The 22,206-nt window shown below is 37.2% G+C and overlaps 2 protein-coding genes across 3 annotated transcripts in view; one reads left to right on the top strand and one right to left on the bottom strand.

Annotated features, from left to right (window-relative positions):
* The window catches only part of Tmx3 (Thioredoxin-related transmembrane protein 3), a 43,480-nt gene that overhangs the window by 14,358 nt on the left and 6,916 nt on the right, over positions 1 to 22,206 (bottom strand). The window contains exon 2 of one of the 2 annotated variants that reach the window (XM_086987906.1): positions 16,870 to 17,023. The exons of the other annotated variant lie outside the window; for it this stretch is intronic. The gene's annotated coding sequence lies outside the window, so the exon portion shown is untranslated. The remainder of the gene's footprint in view (positions 1 to 16,869; positions 17,024 to 22,206) is intronic. 2 annotated transcript variants of the gene reach the window in all.
* Positions 9,717 to 21,837, top strand: LOC111250251 (uncharacterized). The gene is made up of 10 exons (XM_086986506.1): positions 9,717 to 9,974; positions 10,851 to 10,975; positions 13,752 to 14,294; positions 14,434 to 15,172; positions 15,589 to 15,678; positions 16,075 to 16,122; positions 19,023 to 19,087; positions 19,659 to 19,856; positions 20,783 to 20,876; positions 21,424 to 21,837. The coding sequence occupies exons 1-9, from the start codon at positions 9,887 to 9,889 to the stop codon at positions 20,798 to 20,800; spliced, it is 1,914 nt and encodes a 637-aa protein (XP_086842632.1). The 5' UTR covers positions 9,717 to 9,886; the 3' UTR covers positions 20,801 to 20,876; positions 21,424 to 21,837.

Raw genomic sequence — 22,206 nt, 5'->3', positions numbered from 1 at the left:
CTTTCAATCAAATGCATTCCGATTTCAAGATACTACTGCATAAGCCTAATTTAAACATACGAGCCACTGAGTTAAAATGATTGAATTAATTTAAAGCCCAAAATAAATTGGCAGGGCTTACTAACTTGAAAGCAGAGTTTTTAATCTCAGAAATTGTGGCACTTTCTAACTTCCCGGCGTTGCCTTGACAATTCGAGGGGTTGTCACAATAGCCAAGAAATGCGTACAGTTAATAATGTTTCAGGTTAATCAACGTGTTCCAATAATACGTATTTGATAGTATATGGTTTAGGAGTGCCGAAGTGTTTCGTTTAAAGTCTTTTTTTAGTCTTTAGACTTTGAACGTAAGTTTGTTCCAAACAATTGATATAGGCAGCTTAATCATACTTATTTGCCAGCCCAAAACAACACTCCGCAGAATTTAAGACAAGGTATCAAATATTTTTTAAGGAAGTTAAAAGCGAATAGCATCATGTAGATCAGGTTTGATGACTAGTCTTATTTAACTCGTATAACCCTGTCTCTGCAAATCTTGGGCATTGATTCGGTATTAAGTATAGTATAACTTCGAAATCAAAGGCTTGCGGAGATGGCTAGCGTACTATTGCTCCATTAGTCGGGTTGCTCTCCCCGTCGAGTGCTCCTTCTCGCCAGGACCGCCAAGCCGCCAGCGGAGTCTTACCCCTACTTTTCCATTGAACCCGGCTGTATAGGTGCATCTTCTTCTGGAAGTTAGTCTCGCTCCTGCACTTCCGTTAGTGGCGTACGACACAGCTATTCGGGTTTTTCCTTTGTAGGCACGATGTCGATAAGGAGGGCCGTAATCTTCTTCTAATTCTTTTTATTTTCGGTCATTATTTCTACCATTTCCTTTACGTTTATCTTAGCTATAATGTTTCAATATGCCGGCTTATTTCTCGCTCCGTTTAGTGTTTGGCAATAAATCACGGCATGTTCCACTCCATCGGTCTCCTTTGACATATAAAGCACGCAAATCTTTAACCCAAGCCTTGCGGATTTTCGCCGTGCATGTCTGAAACCGTCTATAGCCTGGCAAGACCTGAGTGGTACATATACTTTGCGCATGCCTCGTTGGTCCATCCTTCAACATCTGGAATGAGATGTCGAGTCCACCTACCCCACATCTCATTTTCGCTGCTGGCCTTAGCAGCTGCGCCTCGACGTTGTTACCTGTTCCTATGGTTGCGGGGGCCATGTCGTCATTTAAAAGGTGTTCCGGTCTTTCACCAACAAGTAAGTCCTATAAGATCATTCTGGCTAGAACTAACAAATCTTTAGTCGAACCAGTACTATACGATCTTACTACGTGTATCGCTGCTATGCTTTGAGCATTTAACAGAGCATTGCAGTTAAGCCCTGTCTTTAGCAGCATATTTGTCCATATGAATGCGGTGTAGAGCGCTATAGGCTCCGCTACGGAAGTGAGGAGCTCCCACTCTATACAGAAGTCGAGAAAAGTTAAGGGCCATTTTTCCGCCTACGCGACTACTTGTTCGACCTGTTTCCTCTCACAGTCTACAGTGTCACTCCAAGATATCTTGCTTTCCTTCGTATACCGATTGGGACTTCTAGATTGAGGTTGACTCTTCTGACCCTCCTTCGAGCGGCGAGACGCAGTGCCTTTGTTTTCTAGGCAACTGAGCTAAAATGGTGTCCTTCTATTCACTGGTTTTCCGTTTGGGGGCGTCGTTTGCTCTATGCTAAGGTCATCTTCTGTCTGGACCTTGACGATCAGTACTAGGATATCTGCACATGCTACTGTTTCTAGCGCTTCCAGATGGTCTGCGATTTGTAGAATCGTCCCTTTCCGGAAGGGCTAAAGATTCGCATTGTAGTTTGTATTGTATTGTAGCATTGTAGGGTGTCGTATTTAGATGCAGTCAAACAGTTTTTTTTAAGCATCGATGCATTCGCTGTAACTGCCCCCTTCTAATACTTTTATAATTTAGATTTTGGGCAAAAGTTTAGTTGGTGAGAACAAAATCTATATAATTTTTTATCAATAGATATGCCTCATAAAGCTATATGGTTCATAGATTATATCGCATGGTTCCAGAGAAGAATAAGAGCAACTATAAAGAGCAAATTTTAAGCAAACTTTGGAAATAACTACCCTTTCAGAATACAGGCGTCCCATAGCATCAAAACATCGATCATGTTGTGTTGTTACTGTGGAAGACGTCAAAGAATATTTGGTTAAATAATCGGAGTGCATAAGTCGATAGAATCCCCTAATCAGCAGAGCGTCTCCATCGCGAATAGCCTATGAAGCTTCGTGTATTCCCAATTAAAAACCAATCCAACGATAGGATACCGACCAACTGTAAATATGATGGTATTGTGCGTAGTCATTCAATAAATTTTCATTTTGTATTTTACAATTTTATATAATGGTTCGATTCAGAGCATAATCTTGTATATATAAAAAAAAAAAAAAGAAAACTTTTTTTGAGTAAATTTTCTTGCGAGAAATCTCCCGCCGTATGATTCGTCATGTGTTATTAGGCCATTTTCTAGGGTTTCGGTTGATGATTTATTTGTAATTAGATGTCGGCGTATCATCAAGGGCTTCGTAAGGGCTGTAAAATTATCACACAGGGCGATCAAATACACTAGTTCTGCACGGCGCATTCGTTGACCTTACACCGTCTTTCATCTACGGTCAGATTTGGCGCTGTCATCGAGTTATCAGACTGTGCATTCGATTACTATGCCAAGAGTTTGACTCTCTTAAGGAACTCGAAAACACGGTTTTATTGTCGACGAGTATCTTACGGTACCAGATGTCGCTAACGTCTACTGCCGGTTGTATCGTCACCTTACGTCCGAAACTATTCGATACTGCCATTAAATTGGGACTTTTTCTGTAGGGCGCCGCTATTCTTTTGCCTAGCACCTTTCCACTTGGAATTAGACATTAAAATGTCCAATGGACGTAAAAATGCCAGTTTTGTGCGACGGATCTCTTAGACCTCAAGCTCTGCTTTCGTAAAAAGCCTGTTCGATTGCAGTGATGCGTTCTTGCTCTTTGGGCCCTGATATCCGGCTACCTCCTTGCTGGCTCTGTGCTCCAATCTCTGTTCTTGAAACGTCTGCACTATTAATGTAAAGCTCTAGCTTGAGGCTTTTTTGTCTAATATTGTCATCACACTTCGATGAATTTCTTCTATGTTATAGCCTTCAGAATACAAAGAATTTACTACTGAGCATCGATTTTCTAGACTAAAAATGTTTCTCCGTCTGAAATCATGTCTGCTGCAATCGACTTAGCTGGTTTTCACTGATGAGCTTCTACAAGAGTGAAGTATTAAGGAACTAAATGTCGTCTGGAAAGGGCTCAAAATATAAAAATTATTCAACATCGAAGTCCACCGAGTATGCGGTAGCCTTTGTAATAGCCTTATACTACCATGTGTTTCGAAAGCAGAAAGAACAAAAACTAGACAAAAACCTCTAGTACATGCCGTCAAACTTTGCCATATGCAACAACTGTTATTATAATTGCTCGGTTTCTGAATGTTTGCGAGATATAAAATAGGTAAACGTATATGTACCATTTGCGTAATAATGTAATATATAAGACGGCGATGATGATGAATGAATTTTTTGATGAAAAAAAATGATAAACTACATAGATATGAAGATGAATAGTCTGCGATGTGTTAGAAGTTTCGCGTCGATGATGTGACGTATTTCCCGCTGTTCGTTTCGAGTGAACTCGACTATTTACTTAGAATGGCAAGTTTCTGTAGAGAATTATTTCATAAAACACGTTGTGCTAGGAACAGATTTATCCCGAAGCCAGGACCATTTTGCTTCCTTCTCATAAATCAATGTCATATATTGATCTCCAGTAAAAACAGTATTCCTTAGAGATATAATACTATATTATATGTGTAAAAAAACAAAATTTCCTGAAACCTTACTTTTTTTTTGTTAGTCCTTCGCGACTTCCTGTAGTCGTCGGCCCATGGTGTCATGTGTGTCACGGCATCAGGTGAAACCTATGGACTGGTATGTGACCATTATTTCTGGTTGTACGTTTCCAACCACCATCGGTCAATAATCGTTATATAGTCACTAAGTTTGCAATCCATTTGCTGTTATTGGTTATTGCTGTTGCAAGAGATTACTGTTTAGATAGCGTTGTTGGCCTGTCGGCCACCGAACGATAAGTCCCATAGACCAAAACTTGCCTTTCCTAAATCGAACCCTCCAAGTGATCTAATTGAACTGACTTTTTTTTCTATGCATCCTGAATAGAACTGTGTATCAAATGATTGCGAATACCTTTCCCCAGGAAGGTTTGTTTCTTCCATTTGATAAAACATTATGTTAATTTGGGTAATCTAACCGTATCCCGCGATCTGCTCGACAACCGTTAAAACTTCTTAACGATTTTTATTATATTATTTTATATTTGTTCTATTCCAGCTCTACAAAGCGTTTTAACATTAAATTTAAAGAAAACCTGTTGATGCTTCGCGTTTTTGCAATTTACTCGCAAAATACTGACATTTTTCTAAATGTTTCTATCACTGATAAAATATAAATTTGTTGAGTTTATTTTTTCAGCTGTGTGAATATTTTCTCTAGAATACAGTTTCTTTTTCTTGTATGGGGGCTTCATGCTAATTCACTTAATTAGCAGAATAGCTGATTAGATTTGAATGAGATATGGTCTATACTATTTTATTCGATGATCACCTTTTCTTGGTGGTAATATGAATTAAAATGGGACAACTGAATAAATACGGCTAATGGCTGCACTAAATTAACGTAGTCACTGATCCACTTAAACACTTAGTCACTTAAACAGGAGAGTTGCAACGAAAGAACAGAATTGATGTAATAGGGTTTCAGGAGAACTGTTGGGTTTGTAAAAATTCGAATCCGGAATAGAGCAATAACTCATGTTGGCGCTTGGATACAGAATGAATCAAATGATAGAATCGAATATCCTACCATGAGAGCGGGATGGGTGGGATGGGAAAGCTATAGCCGGAAAAATGTCGCTGACAGGTTGACTAAGTCAGCGAAGAAATTACTGGAACTGGATTGACTGCAAGAGAACGGAACGACGGTACTATTTAATATTAAATGAATTGCAACTAAATAACTATAGAGGTCTGTCTGCAATTGGGCCATAATTTACTTTTAGCTAGATGTAGAGCAAATGAACACGTAGCTGGTCATGTATGTCCAATAGAATCGGTCTTTGAAATCATCTTCTTTAGGTTTTTTTTTTGGGTTTTTGTTGGGAATATCATATATATATATATATAGGGACTGATGCAAACTGGAATGCAGTGGGTTGGAAGAATATGGCAGTCAAATATTTATAAGGTGATCTAAAAAAAAAAAAAAGATTTTGGATACACAAGAACTGTTGGATCTTATGCCATACTCTCAATATTTTACCTGTTTTACTTTGTTTTTTTTTTAACATTCTTTCTGTATTTCCTCTTCATCGGTATCAGTCGAAAACCCTTGGCGAACTAAATATAAACATGTTCCTATATCTAGATAGGAATTTTCAAGGAAAAAAAGCCGTTTGAAGACTGGGAATTGAACAGTGTTCTTCATAGGGAGAGAGCTATTAGCTACCACTCGATAAATTTGACGAGTTGAATAAAATCCAAGGCATGTTTCTCTATGTAAAATGGATACTTCGGCCTGAAACTAGTGAAAACCTGAATGTGACATCTTATATTTCCCTTATATGGCACTAAAATGGAAATCTATTCCAAGGAAATTTCAAATGGTTTTGAAAAAGCTTCTAGTGCGTGCCAATTGGAAGGTTGAAGAAGCCGATATGGCGAACGGTTTTGGCAACGTCTACCGTTATGTAGGCATAGAGTTAGAACCTGTGAAGCGAACTGCTCGCTCTTGCCAGCCAGCGAAAAAATTAAGCCAGTCCACTTCCGTCAGGTAACATAAAATGTCGTAAGGTAATAATCAGAAAGTAAGGGTACGAGAGTTCCTGGACCAGGGGATTGCAACAGTCCTAACGTTGAAAATGCTTGACAGACAACTAACATTTATTTTATCAGTCTGAAGACCCACAAATAGATCTGTCGTCTTATATTTTAGCCTAGTTCTACCTTCTGCTAATAGTCAGTACATTCGAAACCCAATTTAGAAAATCCAAATAAAATAAGCGGAGTGAGCTGTTAGTAATGCCAGATGGTCTACCTTATAAAGGCCTAGCATGAGATTTCGTAATTACGCTCAGTAAGTGAAATAAATCGGTGATATAGTAATAAAGTATTCAATTTTAATAGTTTTCGTCAATAATTCTCCAGTGGATCTAAATTTACCTGCAGCTTGTGCTTCTGTACTATTTACTAACTTTATGAACAACATTGTTGTCATTACAATATTAGATCGCAGTATATTAATAAATAATAATCAATGAATTCGAAATATTGATGATAAGTTGATTTATTATTATTAGTATTAATAAGTTAATAATATGTTATAATAAATATTTTTCGCGCATTATATTGCGGTCAAAAACAAGCTAAATAGAAACAACAAACTTAATTGTTAGCTAATAACTTATCTGATAAATCGATGCCTCCCCAATGCAACTTCTTTATACAGGCAAAAGAATATCGATAGTCAGTTTATTGCACACGAATATCCTTCTTGAGCAGAGAAAGTAAGAGGGTACCGAGGGAAGGATCTAGAGAAAGATGCTAACCGATCGATCATCAGAAGAAGAAGAAGCTCGCCTCAAAGTTAGGAAAAAATGCTTAGTATTAGCTTGGGTAAGGGTCCGCCAACTGTAAATCGATCTTTCCCGCCTATTAACGTACGCTCTTTGTAACTGTAAACGTGTTGCAATATTTTTTCCAGCCTGAGAAACTTAATAATTGAGTGATATATTAGTATAAATTTAGGGGAAAATCTACGTGGTACGATCATGATAAAGCCAGTTCTTGGGCGTGACATTATATTGAGGAAGTGTGTAGTTGACTGATTTATGACTATAAGTCGTAATAGTGGTACCATTAGTTTGAATGTTAGGCTAATAGTTCTCATCTGCTATCTTAAATCAATGTCATTACAAAAAAATATCATAGGCCCAGATGCATACGTCCCACTTTAACAGATTCATACAAATGACTCATGGACGAAACAATGCATTACAGACTTTTTATAAATACTTTGTTTATTTGTTTCAATTCTAAGCAATGTTGTTAGACGGTATCTTTTTCTACAAACAAGATACTGGCAAAAAATAAATTTTACCATCTCGAGATTTCTTCGACGCTTGTAAGCCAATGCGAAGGTGTGTTTAGACTTTTTAATATGATAATCTAATACTTGTTTCCCATTCTAATTCTGAGCATTTTGTCAACTAAAAAACTAACGCCTGATACTACTCGAGCAAAGTAATAGAACTTATCCCCGTTGTCCCAATGTGCAACCCTGCAATTTTTGCGAACAATTTTTTATTTCATTGCGACTAATACCTAAATGGAAATCTAGCACAGAAAATGGCAAAAACTGATATCTAGAGGAAATTAGTGAAATTAAGAAATGAAATTAATAATAATGATATTGACTAAACGATGGCGCGAAACTGGAGTGCCAGTATAATTAACAGAATATTCCGAATTTCCACGTGATATAGGATTAAAACGTTGTTTACAGGCGCCAAATTACACTGTATGTACATTAAAATTAAATATGAATGTTTGCAACGAGTTTTTCATTAATTTCGTTTTTAAGTTCTACTATTATATTATTCTATATTCAACTAGTATATGCGCCTTAGAAAATTGGATTCCAATTATGATGATGAGTAATAGCATCAAAGTTGCGTAACATGCCCTTGATTGAAAGTTAGCACACGATTATATAAGATCAATTGTCATTGGAGTCATTTACATACATGTCTACATACATTACTATGTATGTAACACACACTTACCGTGCGCAAAATATCTATTGCTCAATCATCGGACGTTCGCCTTAACAACGCTCATTTTTAGGCATTATTAAAAAGGCTTGACGAATATTTTTGAGAAGTCCCTTTATATGGCGTAGCTAACTTATCCTGAGTTGAATGGACTTACCATATTGATGTTCTAACATTGTGAATTAATTTCGTCCTATTTCTTCTTATAAGCTAAATGTCAACAACATGGACGTACGTAGTAAAAGTAGCTCTCTTTGTTACCTAATCAGCAATACCTGTTCGCTAAACGCAATGAGCAATATTAAGACGAGCATAAACAAACGTTACAAACAGCCATGAGCGACTACTTCGTTCTTATTGTAACTTTATAGAATAACTTTTAAATGCTTTTTTTTTTGTTTTAATCATTCGTAATTTAATACGTTTAATAATACGTGGTATTAACGATGTACTTTCTAAGTGACGAATAGGCTGCATGTGGGGAGACTTGAGAAAATCATTGCTAACATCAATGGGTGGTAAATGATGTCGAACAAAGGTGCCAACGATAAACCTTGATGGCCAGAAAGGGTTTTATGCAATAATGACAACCCATAGAGTTGTATTTGCTTTGTTACGGCTTTTTACATGATTGGCACGCAGAAGGCGGCTTTTTGTTACGAAGGTATATGCTGTTCCGGTTGGATTACTTGCTACCAATATTAGTAAGGGATTCGGCTTCTCTATTTATTTAAGGACACTCGAAGAAAGCAATACAATCCACATCAATATTCGTGGTGTATCAATCATTCATCAATCATGGTGTACTCTATTAATATTTTGATTTTCATATGCTTCAAGAGACAAAGGATTGCTTGATGGCAGTATTGGACGAAGAACATTTATATAGTGAAACCAATGAAGGTATTTCAGTGTGCTACAATCAGAAGTAACTTACATGGAAATCCGCGAAAACTGTTAAAAATATATAAAAAAAAAAAAAAAAACAAAGAACAACGAAAGTTTAGTTAACGACATTAATATAAAAATATACATAGTTCCACGGTCCATTGCACCCACTTCGTAGGACGCCATCAACTTGGGTCATCCTTTTAGTCCACCAGGTGAAATAGGTGTATAACGATACAGTACTTCGTCGTCAGCGTAAATATTAGCTGCGGCCAATGTAGTCGATAGCCCAATATGATACGTTTTAGCGTGCTAACATATACTTATGCCAGAGGCTTCGTAAATTAGAAAGAACGCTTTTGAGATCGATTCAGTCGTTAGTATGGCATTGTGATTATTGATGTCCAATTATTTCCCAAGATTCTCATAAGGCTAACTGAATTTTTCATATAATGGCGAAGAAAAGGTGTGGCAAAAATAGATTACCTTACGCATGGTGTCACAGAATTTAACAGGTGTATAAAACCATAACTGTTTTCATGACGGAGTGTCTATTAACGTTTTACTTGGCCAGTTCTTATATGAACTATATGTTTTGTAAAAGAATAATTGAGTAAAATTATCTAAACCTGATTTTATTTTAAAAAAAAATGATGATGAAGGGAAATTAATTATACATTCTAAGAAAATAAGTAAAAAACAAACCTAAAATAGTCCGGATTGCTACGGTTATGAACATTGGGAAGGGAGAGGCGTGATTCAAAGTACGTACATGTTACACCTTAAAAGTTTGTGAGCGCGTGTGTGTGTGTGTGTATAGCAATTTCGCTATTTAGCGTTAAAGGTCAAAGTCGAACAAAAGGCGATAGGCTTATTTTTGCCGAGGAACTATGGACCGACAAAGAGTCCGTCAGACAGTCGTTGCAGAGCGTAGACCAAAAGCGCAGTGAATTATATTTCTGGTGCATGGAGCTAGCGTAACGTGGTTTACATAGTTCAGTACTAAAGCTTATAAAACCATATTTGAACAACTATACTGCCTAAGCCATGCAGCGGCTTCTCGTAGCAGCAGTAGTTATCGCCACCGTGGCTTTTGCGGACGACGTGGATCTCAGTTTACTCGCTCTAAAAACCAGTAAGTCCATTTTCTTTTGACAAAAACGCATCTCTCTCAATGTAAAATAGAATCAAGCGGCAACATTTTTTTGGCTGATTCTCAAGCGCTAGTGGTGCTTCACAGCTTCTCGTTTTTCAAATTTTAAGGACGCTGCCGTGGAATGTGCCTGTAGAAGGGAAAATTAAGCAGGCACATAAAGGAGTAGACGAAGAAATCGTATTATCTAACCTCCGTAAACGGGTTCAGTTTTGGCCTGTTTTTAGGAAGTCCTGAGTTGGTGTCGACAAGCTTTTGATTGGTGTGATCGACAAAGTAAGACAGGATAAGATTCCGGGTTTGATATCCAGCTGAAACTAAGTTAACCCTCAGTGTCATTGTCAAGATTGGGTACCGAGGCTTCGGTCATTGAGACAAGAGGATTTTACTCTTTCTGTTTCTTGGTATTCAAAAATTTGCCTCCTCCTTCAATATTTTGTTAAAGCGCACCGGAAGGGGTTGAATAAATCTAACAATACATACGTATAACAAGCTAGCCAATTTTAGGTAGTTGTAGTTCTTCAGTTTTAGGAAGACGTGTTTGCACACTTTACAACATGAAATTTGTATCTAGGTAACATGAACTTTTATCTTAATTGGACGCCTTCTGCACAAATAATCCAATATACCCCAATAGTATCTCTTGCGGATATATCGAGTTTTTGGCCAGGGTTAACTTTAAACACAGAATATCTTAAAACGTATGGGGTATTTTTCCATGAGTTAAACCGAGATGCGTACCGTCAGTTAACCTTTTGAAAGGGTCAGTTAATTCGTGCAGAACCGGCTAAAATGAACACAAATACACATCTGTATTCGGAATGAAATCCTTATTACTGATTCTACTTCTCCTTGCAGATCCTTCCTTCAAATGGATAACGAAGTGTGTAAACGAGCACAGCGACAATGAAAAATGTTATGTACTATACGATTCCCTTAATACAGCCGAACGCGCCGAGGTGATCAAGGTGGAGCTAAAAACGGTACTTTTCATTTTAACTTTAATTTCATTCGTCAAAACGTATATGGTGTGCTGGAGATTTGAAAAAAATACAAAATTTCCAGGGAGGGATTTCTATGCAAAAAACAAATGTTGGTTGTATAAAGGATGCTGAGAATCCCTTTTTCTCCTTAGCTATAGATTTGTTAGCATCAAATGATGCAAAATACGCTCTATTTAATATTGCAGGTCAAAAGGTATTTTAGGGAATGAGGCACAAGCAAATATTTCTCACAAAATGACAAAACATTATATGCCTCATTTTGAAAAAAGCGCAACTGTTAGGTAGCTATTGAAGAAATTAGTTTTAAAAAGTTGAAGGATAATAAATGGAACTCTGTCTACATGCGACTGTCGCCAAGATTGCCCCTGAAGTTCGATGGACGTATCATGTGCAAGATATCGGACAAGCTGTCCCTTCGGTTACAATCGATTGGCAACGAATTCCTGCATCAAATGAAACTCTATTTATTTACAAATATTCGAAGACTACTTAAATCTATTGCCCCTACAAACATTGCTCAGATATGCCTCGTCATTTTATCAAGATCATATCCGAGACTATCCCCTAATATTACAACCCGACACATTATCGATTGCCAGTAACCTATGCACCCAAACGATATACCTATAGAGAAGTTTTGGTCTCTGATCTTTTTACGGATTTCTACGGAGAGGCAATCTTCGCTCGTGAAAACTCGTTAATAAAACAAGCTGATTTTGCAAAGAAAGAAGAGATTAGGAATCCTCTACGGGAATTGTTACGGAAATGTTATAATTTATTATAAGCGAATATAAGGTTTTTGGCTATAAACCTTATCGACGATCACACCATTAAAGCTCAGCCTCGGACTACCTTTATCTTCTAGTGGATATTATATTTAGACTCGTACCACTCATATGAAAAAGAACTATCGTCAAAGTGACTTTACAGTTGCAATCGCCTTCTGTGAATTTCGTTGTAGCGCAACACACATATTCTGAAAGCTACGTCCATTTTGATTCGAAAAATGTAACAGGATCAAAGTCTTTAGATCTTGAAATATCGGCAAATGTTACAAAAGGAACTTATAGAACATTACTTTGTGCTCTATGTTCTACGTGTTTCTTGGGGGGCAGTGAACGTGCTCCACTATTAATATGGTCTATTCTTCAGTTCAGGTTCAATATCATGACTGCCCCACGAGGCTTCATGCTGACAAATATGAAAGTTCGAAAAGGTTAAGAACAAATTAGGCCAGTGAAATCTTTTTCCCAAAACGAAATGTCACGTTATGGCTAGTTTTCATAGAAGTTCTGAAACACTCGACAAAGTTTTTTTTTTAGGCAAACCGCAATAGGGATTAGATTTAAAGTGCTCAAACACTGGATTACCAAAGCTTTACATTTGGATCTTCAATACAAAAACTAAAATTGAAACACGTACGGTTAATATTAAATAAAATATATTATTATAGATGAAAAATCGAAATAGTAAATAATAAAATAGATGAAACATTTGAAAAATTAAAGCAAATTAGGTAGAATATTTGCGGATAAAATAAAGTGTATTTTCAAAATGGCTGTTTTAAATCCCGAATTAAAGCTGTAATTGCGGTAAATAGTAATTAGGTTGAGCGATTGGAAAGAATAACACCTTTAGAATGTGCAAAATATTTTATTAAAATTCCTTTTTTTCTTCAAATACGGGCTCAGAAACCACCCTATATAACACTAATTTTCTTGAGAATAATGCCAGTTGTTCAGCTATTTGCACACCATAGTTATATGCAAACAAGCATAAAAACGAACGAAATTATGCTATCAAGGATACGAACAACCTTTTGTTAATACTAACAGGGTACTTTTTAATACATTCGATAGGCAAATGAAATGACACAGGAAATTTCAAAACCATATTGTAAACGTGGCCCTCGCAGTCTGTTCGTACTGTAAGACAAGTGAAAATATATATCTTTAATTATGCGCAAATAAACTTATTTTGCTTGTATATTTACTTTAACCTAGGTCTATTAAATGTATCTTTCGTTAGTGCCATTTTTGACAGTTCAGGGTATGGGAGTTGAGTCGAGCTTTTGTAATACTCTCTTTTAAAATTATACACTCAAAGAGTTTTCAACAGATCGAGGAACAATTTTCGAAATGGCTTTTTAATTCAGTTACCTGAAGTGGCGATAACGGACTGTAAATAACCTTTTGTGAGACACATGGTCTGCAGTATGCCTGAACAAGGCCACTCAATTTGTATCATCTTACTCCTTTTTGAATAAAGGAATATATAATGTAGAGAGTCCAATAAATAGTGTAAATAAAGGTCATAACCGAAAGCAGGTTCAATATTGTTCATAGTTCCTGAATACGGCAAACCTTATTTTCTGATTAAAAACAAAAAAAGTGACTGCAATATGAAGGTTTTCATAATAATTGACATGCGCAGGCGTGTACATATATAAGCTATGAAGACGTTTAAAAGAATAGTACTACGGATAAGATAGCACGCAGAACTAGCTAGGGACGCGAAGAGGTTGAAATATTTTCATGAATGACACCAGCGAACATATCACGCACCAAGCATTTCATTTTCCAAGTTTTTTATTTATCTTATAGGTAAAAATCTTTATATTTCCATGCAAATATTGCAAACTGTTTTAACTATAACGAATATTCCTGCCGGTCTTTTTTACTTTACTTTGTTTCAATGTTTATATTAAAAAAAAAAAAAAAAAAACTATTTTTGATTGCTCTCTTATTTTTTTCAGGAAAAAATTAATTTAACGGATGAAATATTTAGTCGGCTCACGGATCTTATCATCAAGTCTGCGAGGAAAGCCCTCCATTCAAAGAATACAAACACCGCAGAAACCGGGATGATAGATATTGACGATAACACAAGACCAACAACTAGCACCGCAGAAACCGGGACGATAGATATTGACGGTAACGCAAGACCAACAACTAGCACCGCAGAAACCGGGACGTCAGATACCAACAGGAATACAAAACCAACAATTAGACCGCAGAAACCGGGACGTCAGGTACCGACACGAATACAAGACCAACAACTAGCACCAGAAACCGGGACGTCAGATACCAACACGAATACAAAACCAACAATTAGCACCGCAGAAACCGGGACGTCAGGTACCACACGAATACAAAACCAACAATTAGCACCGCAGAAACCGGGACGTCAGATACCAACACGAATACAAAACCAACAATTAGCACCGCAGAAACCGGGACGTCAGATACCAACACGAATACAAAACCAACAATTAGCACCGCAGAAACCGGGACGTCAGGTACCAACACGAATACAAGACTAACAACTAGCACCAGAGAAACCGGGACGTCAAGTACCGACACGAATACAAAACCAACAATTAGCACCGCAGAAACCGGGACGTCAGGTACCGACACCAATACAAAACCAACAACTAGCACCAAAGAAACCGGGACATCAGGTACCGACAGAAAATAAGGCCAACAAATAGCACCGCAGAAACCGGAATATCAGATACCGACACGAAAATAAGGCCAACAAATAGCACCGCAGAAACCGGAATATCAGATACCGACACGAAAATAAGGCCAACAAATAGCACCGCAGAAACCGGAACATCAGATACCGACACGAAAATAAGGCCAACAAATAGCACCGCAGAAACCGGAATATCAGATACCGACACGAAAATAAGGCCAACAAATAGCACCGCAGAAACCGGAACATCAGATACCGACACGAAAATAAGGTCAACAAATAGCACCGCAGAAACCGGAATATCAGATACCGACACGAAAATAAGGCCAACAAATAGCACCGCAGAAACCGGAACATCAGATACCGACACGAAAATAAGGTCAACAAATAGCACCGCAGAAACCGGAATATCAGATACCGACACGAAAATAAGGCCAACAAATAGCACCGCAGAAACCGGAACATCAGATACCGACACGAAAATAAGGTCAACAAATAGCGCTTTACCTGCTACAAATATAACCAACAGCGTTCACAAGAGAAGCGCGAACGGATATAATAACGAGAGTGAACGAATTCTACAACTAAGTAAGGTATCAGTGTCTTCGGCGAACAGCGATGGCGTACAAATATTCATAATTGAACATGATAAATCGGCGTCTTCTAATTGGAGTTTCGTCAGGGGCGAGCCAAATAAGGGTAAGGCAACCCGGTCTATTTAAATTGCTATTTATAGTAAACTAGCTGCCACAAAGACTAGAAAGAGTGTTTGTCAGTATTCCATTACTCTACGTTCTCAATGTTTCCCTCAAGGGAGAAACTTTTGCAATGTAATTTAGGTGGAGCAAACATCTGACAGGTAATATTTTACGTTACTGCTGATGGACATCAAGAGACGTGGTAGACATTATCTGATTTTAACTTAGTCGTAAAAAATCTATTTCAATCCGGGCTATGCTTGCCCTAACTATTCTGTGCTCTGCATTTGAGCCGATTAGGTAGGTTACAACGAACCGTTGATCGCAGTCCAGAGCGTCTCTTATCGTACAAGACTGCCTTCAGCGCAAAGAGCCTGGGTCTATTACTGATAATTAATGTGGAATTTGAGTAAACAGAAATATTTCAGATAAATCAGGAACTGACAAAAGCTCACGTCAACGAAAACGATGTATATCTTGGTTCTCCCAATGCAATCCCGATGCGAGGTATTCCATACAGAAAGTTCAACATATTCACTTAAAGACTAGCAATGAGACACTGGCTCCCAGGCTTAACTTCCACAAGTCTGCCTTGCAATTATTCGAGTGTCATCGTTCAATAACATTTCCCAATAAAGTAATACCATACTGAAGCAGGAACCGAGTAGACATTCAGTAACAGCATCGACATACCGTTATAGATAAATGCCGGGACTCTTTAAAATGATTGAAACTTATCTTAAATAAGTTGTGCGTTAGCAAATGGAAGAGCATTCGCAGTGATCATGCAGAAGTGGAATGATAGTAATACAATTAAGTGAATAAAGTTATTAGACGTCAGTTAATATGGCGCCGTTTTATTAAGCTGTGTTAACTAACTTGACGGTTTTTCTATTTTTTCAGAACGTACTTCTCTCAGCATAGAGCTTATAGCTGCGAAACAACATGAAGGTATCCTAAAATCAATGTGCTTAATTTTTTGCAAGCTAAGATCATTTTTAAATTGTGTTATTAACACCAGTTCCATGCTCCACAAAAATAGATCATATCTTTATAGTGAAATCTTAATTACAGTCACTTTTGTTGAACTCAAGGCTATGTACCTCATTAAAATAAGAAGTGTCTTCCCTTAAGCGCTTAAAAACACCGAAATTTAAAAATAGGCGAGACAAAAAGCGACTACTACGTCATCTATACCAATATTCGTTTTTTTCAAACTTTACAAAACTCAGCGCGCACACAGTTACCTTAGACTTGGTCTAGGCCTGTCTTCTGTCTTCTTAGGCCATTCAGGGCGAACTGTTACACATTGTCAATTCGAAAGTTTCAAACTTTTTCATAGATTCGTTCATTTGTGTTCAATTAAATTATGCATCTATGACCTTGTGATATTCGGACAGTAAGTTGCAAATTTTGCCGTTGTAGAAATCTAGAGTACGAGAATCTATTAAGTTTCGAAATGCAATTTCGACATCACGTTGGGATTTGAATCATTTTCCTATGAAAAAAATTGTGGAGATTTTGAAAGGTAATCTGTGGGAACAGTTTCTGGCGAGTATATTCGACAACAGGAAACTTCCAACTACAACTTTTGAACTTTTGCCATAATAATTCTTCCTGCGTGAGGTCAAGCGTTGTCGAACAATTGAATGGTTTATCTCTGATCACTGATCTCGGCTACTAAGATTTTTTCGTTACCTCCAGTTATTAGTAGTCGACGGATCAGGACCTACGAAGCTGTAGTGGATAACATCTGCATTAGACTACCGGAGAGTAAAGAGGAGTACGCGTCTCTGTTTTTGGTCCTCGCTCAAATCATCTGGCACCCATTTATCCGGTTCTTTTTATTTAACTGAAATGAAGAAATAGATTATTTTTATATACACCGAACGTGGGTTTCTCAGTTCAGAATTTCCCAGGAATTTTTTAAGCCAAGGACTCACAGTTTTCTATTAGTAGAACCTTTGCTGTCTCCGTCGCTGTAATTCCAGGGTAGGACCTATATTCGTGTGGTACTTAGATTTTCTGATCTTCTATGGTTAAATACAGCCGGCCAGCTAAAAACCCGAATTACCATATCCGAGTGGACAATTTCAGATTTCAAAGAGTTCAGAAAATGAAACGTATCACAAAATATCACGAAAATAGCGAAATTTCAAAATATGAGATCAATCTAATTCTATTACGTTGACCATTGTTATGAAGAAGAAATGTCAGTCTGGAATGAATTCCCTGACATAATACGTGGTGGAAGAACAAGGTTGGCATCGATGGACAAAAGTGGTCCCACCAGACACTGTACATATGAACAACGGCGGCATCAGCCTCTGAATATTTGGCTTTGCGATATAGCATTAACATTAAAGAGATCAAACGATAATTTTAAATTAAAGCAAATTACACTTACAAGCCTCGAGGGGCTAGAATAGGGTAAAATTTTACTTAAGAGGGTGATGGCTTTACATATAAAGCCAAGGCGAAAATGAGCATATTAGTAATCAATGAAATCGCTTAATGTCCCTAAAATATCAAAACTATGTTATCAAAACGCTATATATATATATATATATATATATATATATATATATATATATATAGAGGTAGTTTCGTAGATGTTCGAGGTTTCCAGCCTCAATTTCCACTTTTTTTTTTATCTAGTCTGTTCACGGAATTTTTTGAAAGAAAAGTAAATAATTTTCATTATTATCACGCCACTAACGCGCTTCGTCTATCTATGATTCATTTTGTCGATGACACTAGATTCTAAAAAAAAAGCTCACTTTTTTGGACAGTGCTCGTTAAGGTAAATCAGTTTATATATGGTCTAGCAATTATGCGAGACACTTCATAGCTGTATATATATATAAATCAACTCTCCATCAAGTTATATGCCATTTGGCTACGACCTAACGTAAGGTCTATTCAATCCTTTGACACAAGCATAGATGTCATTTCCATGGCCAATGGACACATATATACACACAGTATAGCACATCACAACAACACGTAATACTCCGTAACGAGTTAGTCGTATAGACAGCAAGAAGGTAATCTTCTTTTCTATGCTTACCTCAATCTGTGCTAAGCTTTATAAGGGATTAAGGCCCTTTTGCTAGGTCAATTTTTTCGGCTGGATACGACCCTCCTCTGCCGTTTAGGCAACGCTTAACTCTCTTACCATGAAGTAGTTACAAATCTTCTGAGGTGTTGGCCTACACTAACATCCAATAAGATAGCAAAGTTACAACGAGAATTTATTAACAGTAGCGGCGGCGAACAGTCAGAGCATATAGGGCACTGTGCTTAAATAAACTCTTCGGAGATGTCATCATCTTCGAAAATAAAGACAATGATGCGTATTTGTTTTTTGGAGTATGTGCTGGTTGCGTACTTTTCGTCCGCTTTCTTTAACTTGAAAACTATTTTTTGCAAATTTCAAACTTTTCCGCGCGTTACCCTTACATTTCTCTGCTAATTGTGAATCCACTTCTTTAAATCTGGCTCTCCTTTTATCAGAATGTATAATTTCCTAGGCGAGCTTTTTTTTTTTTTTATCTTGTATTAGATTTCACGATTAGAAAGGGACCCTTCGATTCGAGTGAATAAGTTCAACAATGTTAACGACTTGCGGTCATTACGTATCCAAATCGTTGTGGACAACAAGTTGGTTCTGAAAATTTACTAGAAATGGTTAATATTAAAATGAAATGAGCAATAATACTCAAAAAAACATACCATTATTATTTGTTTCTACCAGTGAAAGCTAGACTTTACTAGCATAAAATGCTATTGGGTGTTTCTTACGTTATAGAACCTATCTTTGAATAACGTCAAATACCTTCTTCTTACAGATTCGTTTGTTGTCGTGCCAAAATCTAGAATATTGAATGCAGTTCTCGAACAGATCATCAAAGAGGTGAGCATTAACTCTTTAACATCAACGGTATACAGGTCTTAACAAAATTGTACACGGCCTGCGTAACTTTTCGCCTTACGTATCTCTCTTTGGAACTCGTCTCAACGGAGACTTAACTCAATCCATATAGGCTGTGCCAGTCTCTTATAGGATATAAACATGCGCAAACGTCCAGCGGATTTTACTAAGTCTGAAATCTCTCAGTGCCAATATATTTTCTGCATGACATAGGTCGTGGTGCAGAGGAGAGTAATATCGTTCACAGTAATCAAACGTATAATTATAGGGTGATAAACAGGTATGAAAAGGTTAAATTATTTGGCAATGCATTGAGCCTCAGCACGGAAGCGAACCCTCTATAGACAATTTAATTCACCTGACTCTGACGTCGTTTACTAACGTCAGTAAAGTTACTGCAGTCTTCAGAGCTGCACCTCACGCCAAGTAAAAACGTTTATAGGATAACATTTACGTTTAAACATTCAAATAGATAACGCAATCAATCGGCCTTTGTCACAAAGAGGGAAGCGTGTTTTCATCAGAACTGACTAATAAATAAATTTTCTACCAGGATATTTGTCGTGACCCCGAACTGGCTAGTCTCAATATCGATGTAAGCGTTATAAGCGGGAGAGGACTACAAAGAAGGATGGTTCCAGTGGTCGTCATGGGAATCGTGTTTTGCATCCTTTTGGCGCTGGTTGTTACAAACGTAATCATCATTCTTATACACAGGACACGCAAGGGTCGGAATCTGACGCGTAGCACGGTAATGTAGACGTCCTAAACACAATCTGGCTGTTTTTCCTATTAGAAGATTAAAAGCATTGCAATTAACGTGTTAAGAACTGCAAATTCTCCTGCGAGGTGTTGGTGTATTGATACTGAAACTGGACTTTACCCTTGCGGAAGTGTTGTTTTGGTCACTCAGTCAGTCACTATTATATTAGCAGTATTAGACGTATCACATTCTTTGTAACCTTTATGAGCATTTCTTTACTAGTCTGAGCATATCGAAGCAAGGACGTTCAGATACAGGGCGGTCCATTTGATAGGGGGCAAAGTTTGGTGATCTGTTCAAGACAGGAGGCATCTACTCGTCCACTGTTATAAATTTCCTGACGTATGCAGGTATTTCTCTCAAACAAAACCACAAATTCGTCACGGCAGGAAATTGTGTGTCGTTGTGATGATTTTAGCGATCGTCCAGGTTTTTCGCACTGGATAAATCCCTGCCGCGCTTAGGAACTTTGTGCTTGGCTGAAATCAGCCGTCTGACTTGCTAGCCGTTTACATGCGACCCTGAAACATCCGTCGAATTAACTTTTTGGCTATTTTGAAATTTTTTTTTGAAATGTAACGGAACGCACTTTGAACCAGCCCCAGAATCTGCATTGTTACAACGATACGTCTGTGCATTTATACGTACTTAACACACGTTAATGACCTAAAAGGTGTTTACGAATTGAAGAAGGACTATTTGAATAACTTATGTTCTGAAAATGCGTAGTTGTGCGTAAAGATAACTGTTAGCAATAACATTTTGCATAAAACGTGTTGGAATTTTAATATAGCCTTAAATGTATAAAGTTAGGATGTAGCATTTTTGGGACGTAATTAACTGACATGTGGGAGACTCAGCGGTGCCACTATGATTGTTTGTGTTATTAAATAAATTATTATATATAATTACAGCATCGAGACGCGCATTAACCCGAACTGGTTAAGATATGATCGCTGTTAGAGGCAGGAATGAAGCAGAGCTCATCAATGCAAAATACAATAGCTGGTATGAATAATTACGGATTTGTTTTGTTATTGTGACAAAAAAACCGCCCCATATTAATGATCCACCCAGTAGTGGCACTCTTAAACATTGAATACTAAGAACAAAAAACTGTCCAGACTCGTTGATATCCATAAAAACTCTTTTTTAAACAGAACAACACTTACTAGATTACTCATTTGTTATTATTTACTGTTAATATATAATATGTACTAAGATAGTACGCGACGTATGCTATAAAATATGCTTTTGTACATGTATGTACATGCTTAACTGTATTCGAATTAGAATTATTATTATTATTATTAGAATTCAGAAAATTACATTTGAACTTATTACCAATTCATTAATATCTTCAAGTTAATACCCAGACGTGCGTTTGATTGCACGTATTAGATAGGAGAGAAAAAAGTAGATTGATCTTGTTGTAATACATTCCAGTTTATTTTTTACGTTCGAGCGTACTAACCTCAAAAGTACCCTAAGATATATCACGATTTTTAGTACAAGTACATTTTTTAACTCTGTTTTTGCGTTTTTCTTGTTGTAGGCAAAGCACATATTCACAAATACAAACAGAGGACCGGAAAATCGCCCTTCTCTAAAGTTAATTGCGATCCAAATGTGATCGGTAGAGAACGCATTAAGGAGCCATCTACTTCATTGGAAAATGTGGGCAGAAAATAAGAACCAGAGAATTCCACTGCTATCGAGTACCTTGATAATAATGTTATATTATGGGAATATAATGTTAAAATAAGGCCCAGTTGTTACAATCAAACAGATAAAAAGAGAACGTGCGTACCGGGATAGCATTTTACCGCGATGTTTAAGTTTACAAATGTCTTCGCTGAATGAGTGTGTAATACCTCAACTGTAGCCTGCTCTAATGTAAGCTCGAATCATACATTTATGTGATTTCTCTTTGAAGACTGAATAAATTTATATGTATTATTAATTTGTACGCTGGGTTGTGTATAATTGCTTGCGTTATATATAGCACTACGGTGCTAGAACATAGTGTTTCAAGTTCGTTGTCCTGTAGAGTGATCTAGTTTGTACGGCATCGACGGAACGTTTAAGCTACATAAACATAATTTAATAAGCCTAACTTGTTGGCCCCGTGAATTCTATTAATTTCATTAAAATTAACAGACTTCATCAATAAGTCGCTAGAGCTAATAATCCCTATGAGAAAAACGAGGTCTCAGATCCTTGAAGACTAGTGGATATTAGATGATTGATCAGCAGGCGGACAGTCACTGAGCAGATAGAGAATCAACTATGTGCTAGGCAGTAAGCATAGATTTGCAACGTGTACTCCATTGACGTA

Source organism: Varroa destructor, unplaced genomic scaffold, assembly GCF_002443255.2.
Source record: "Varroa destructor unplaced genomic scaffold, Vdes_3.0 BEIS01000004.1, whole genome shotgun sequence".
NCBI classification, from domain to species: Eukaryota; Metazoa; Arthropoda; class Arachnida; order Mesostigmata; family Varroidae; genus Varroa; species Varroa destructor.
The sequence above is the reverse complement of the archived record's forward strand: the minus strand, read 5'-3'. Positions and strand labels throughout refer to the sequence as shown.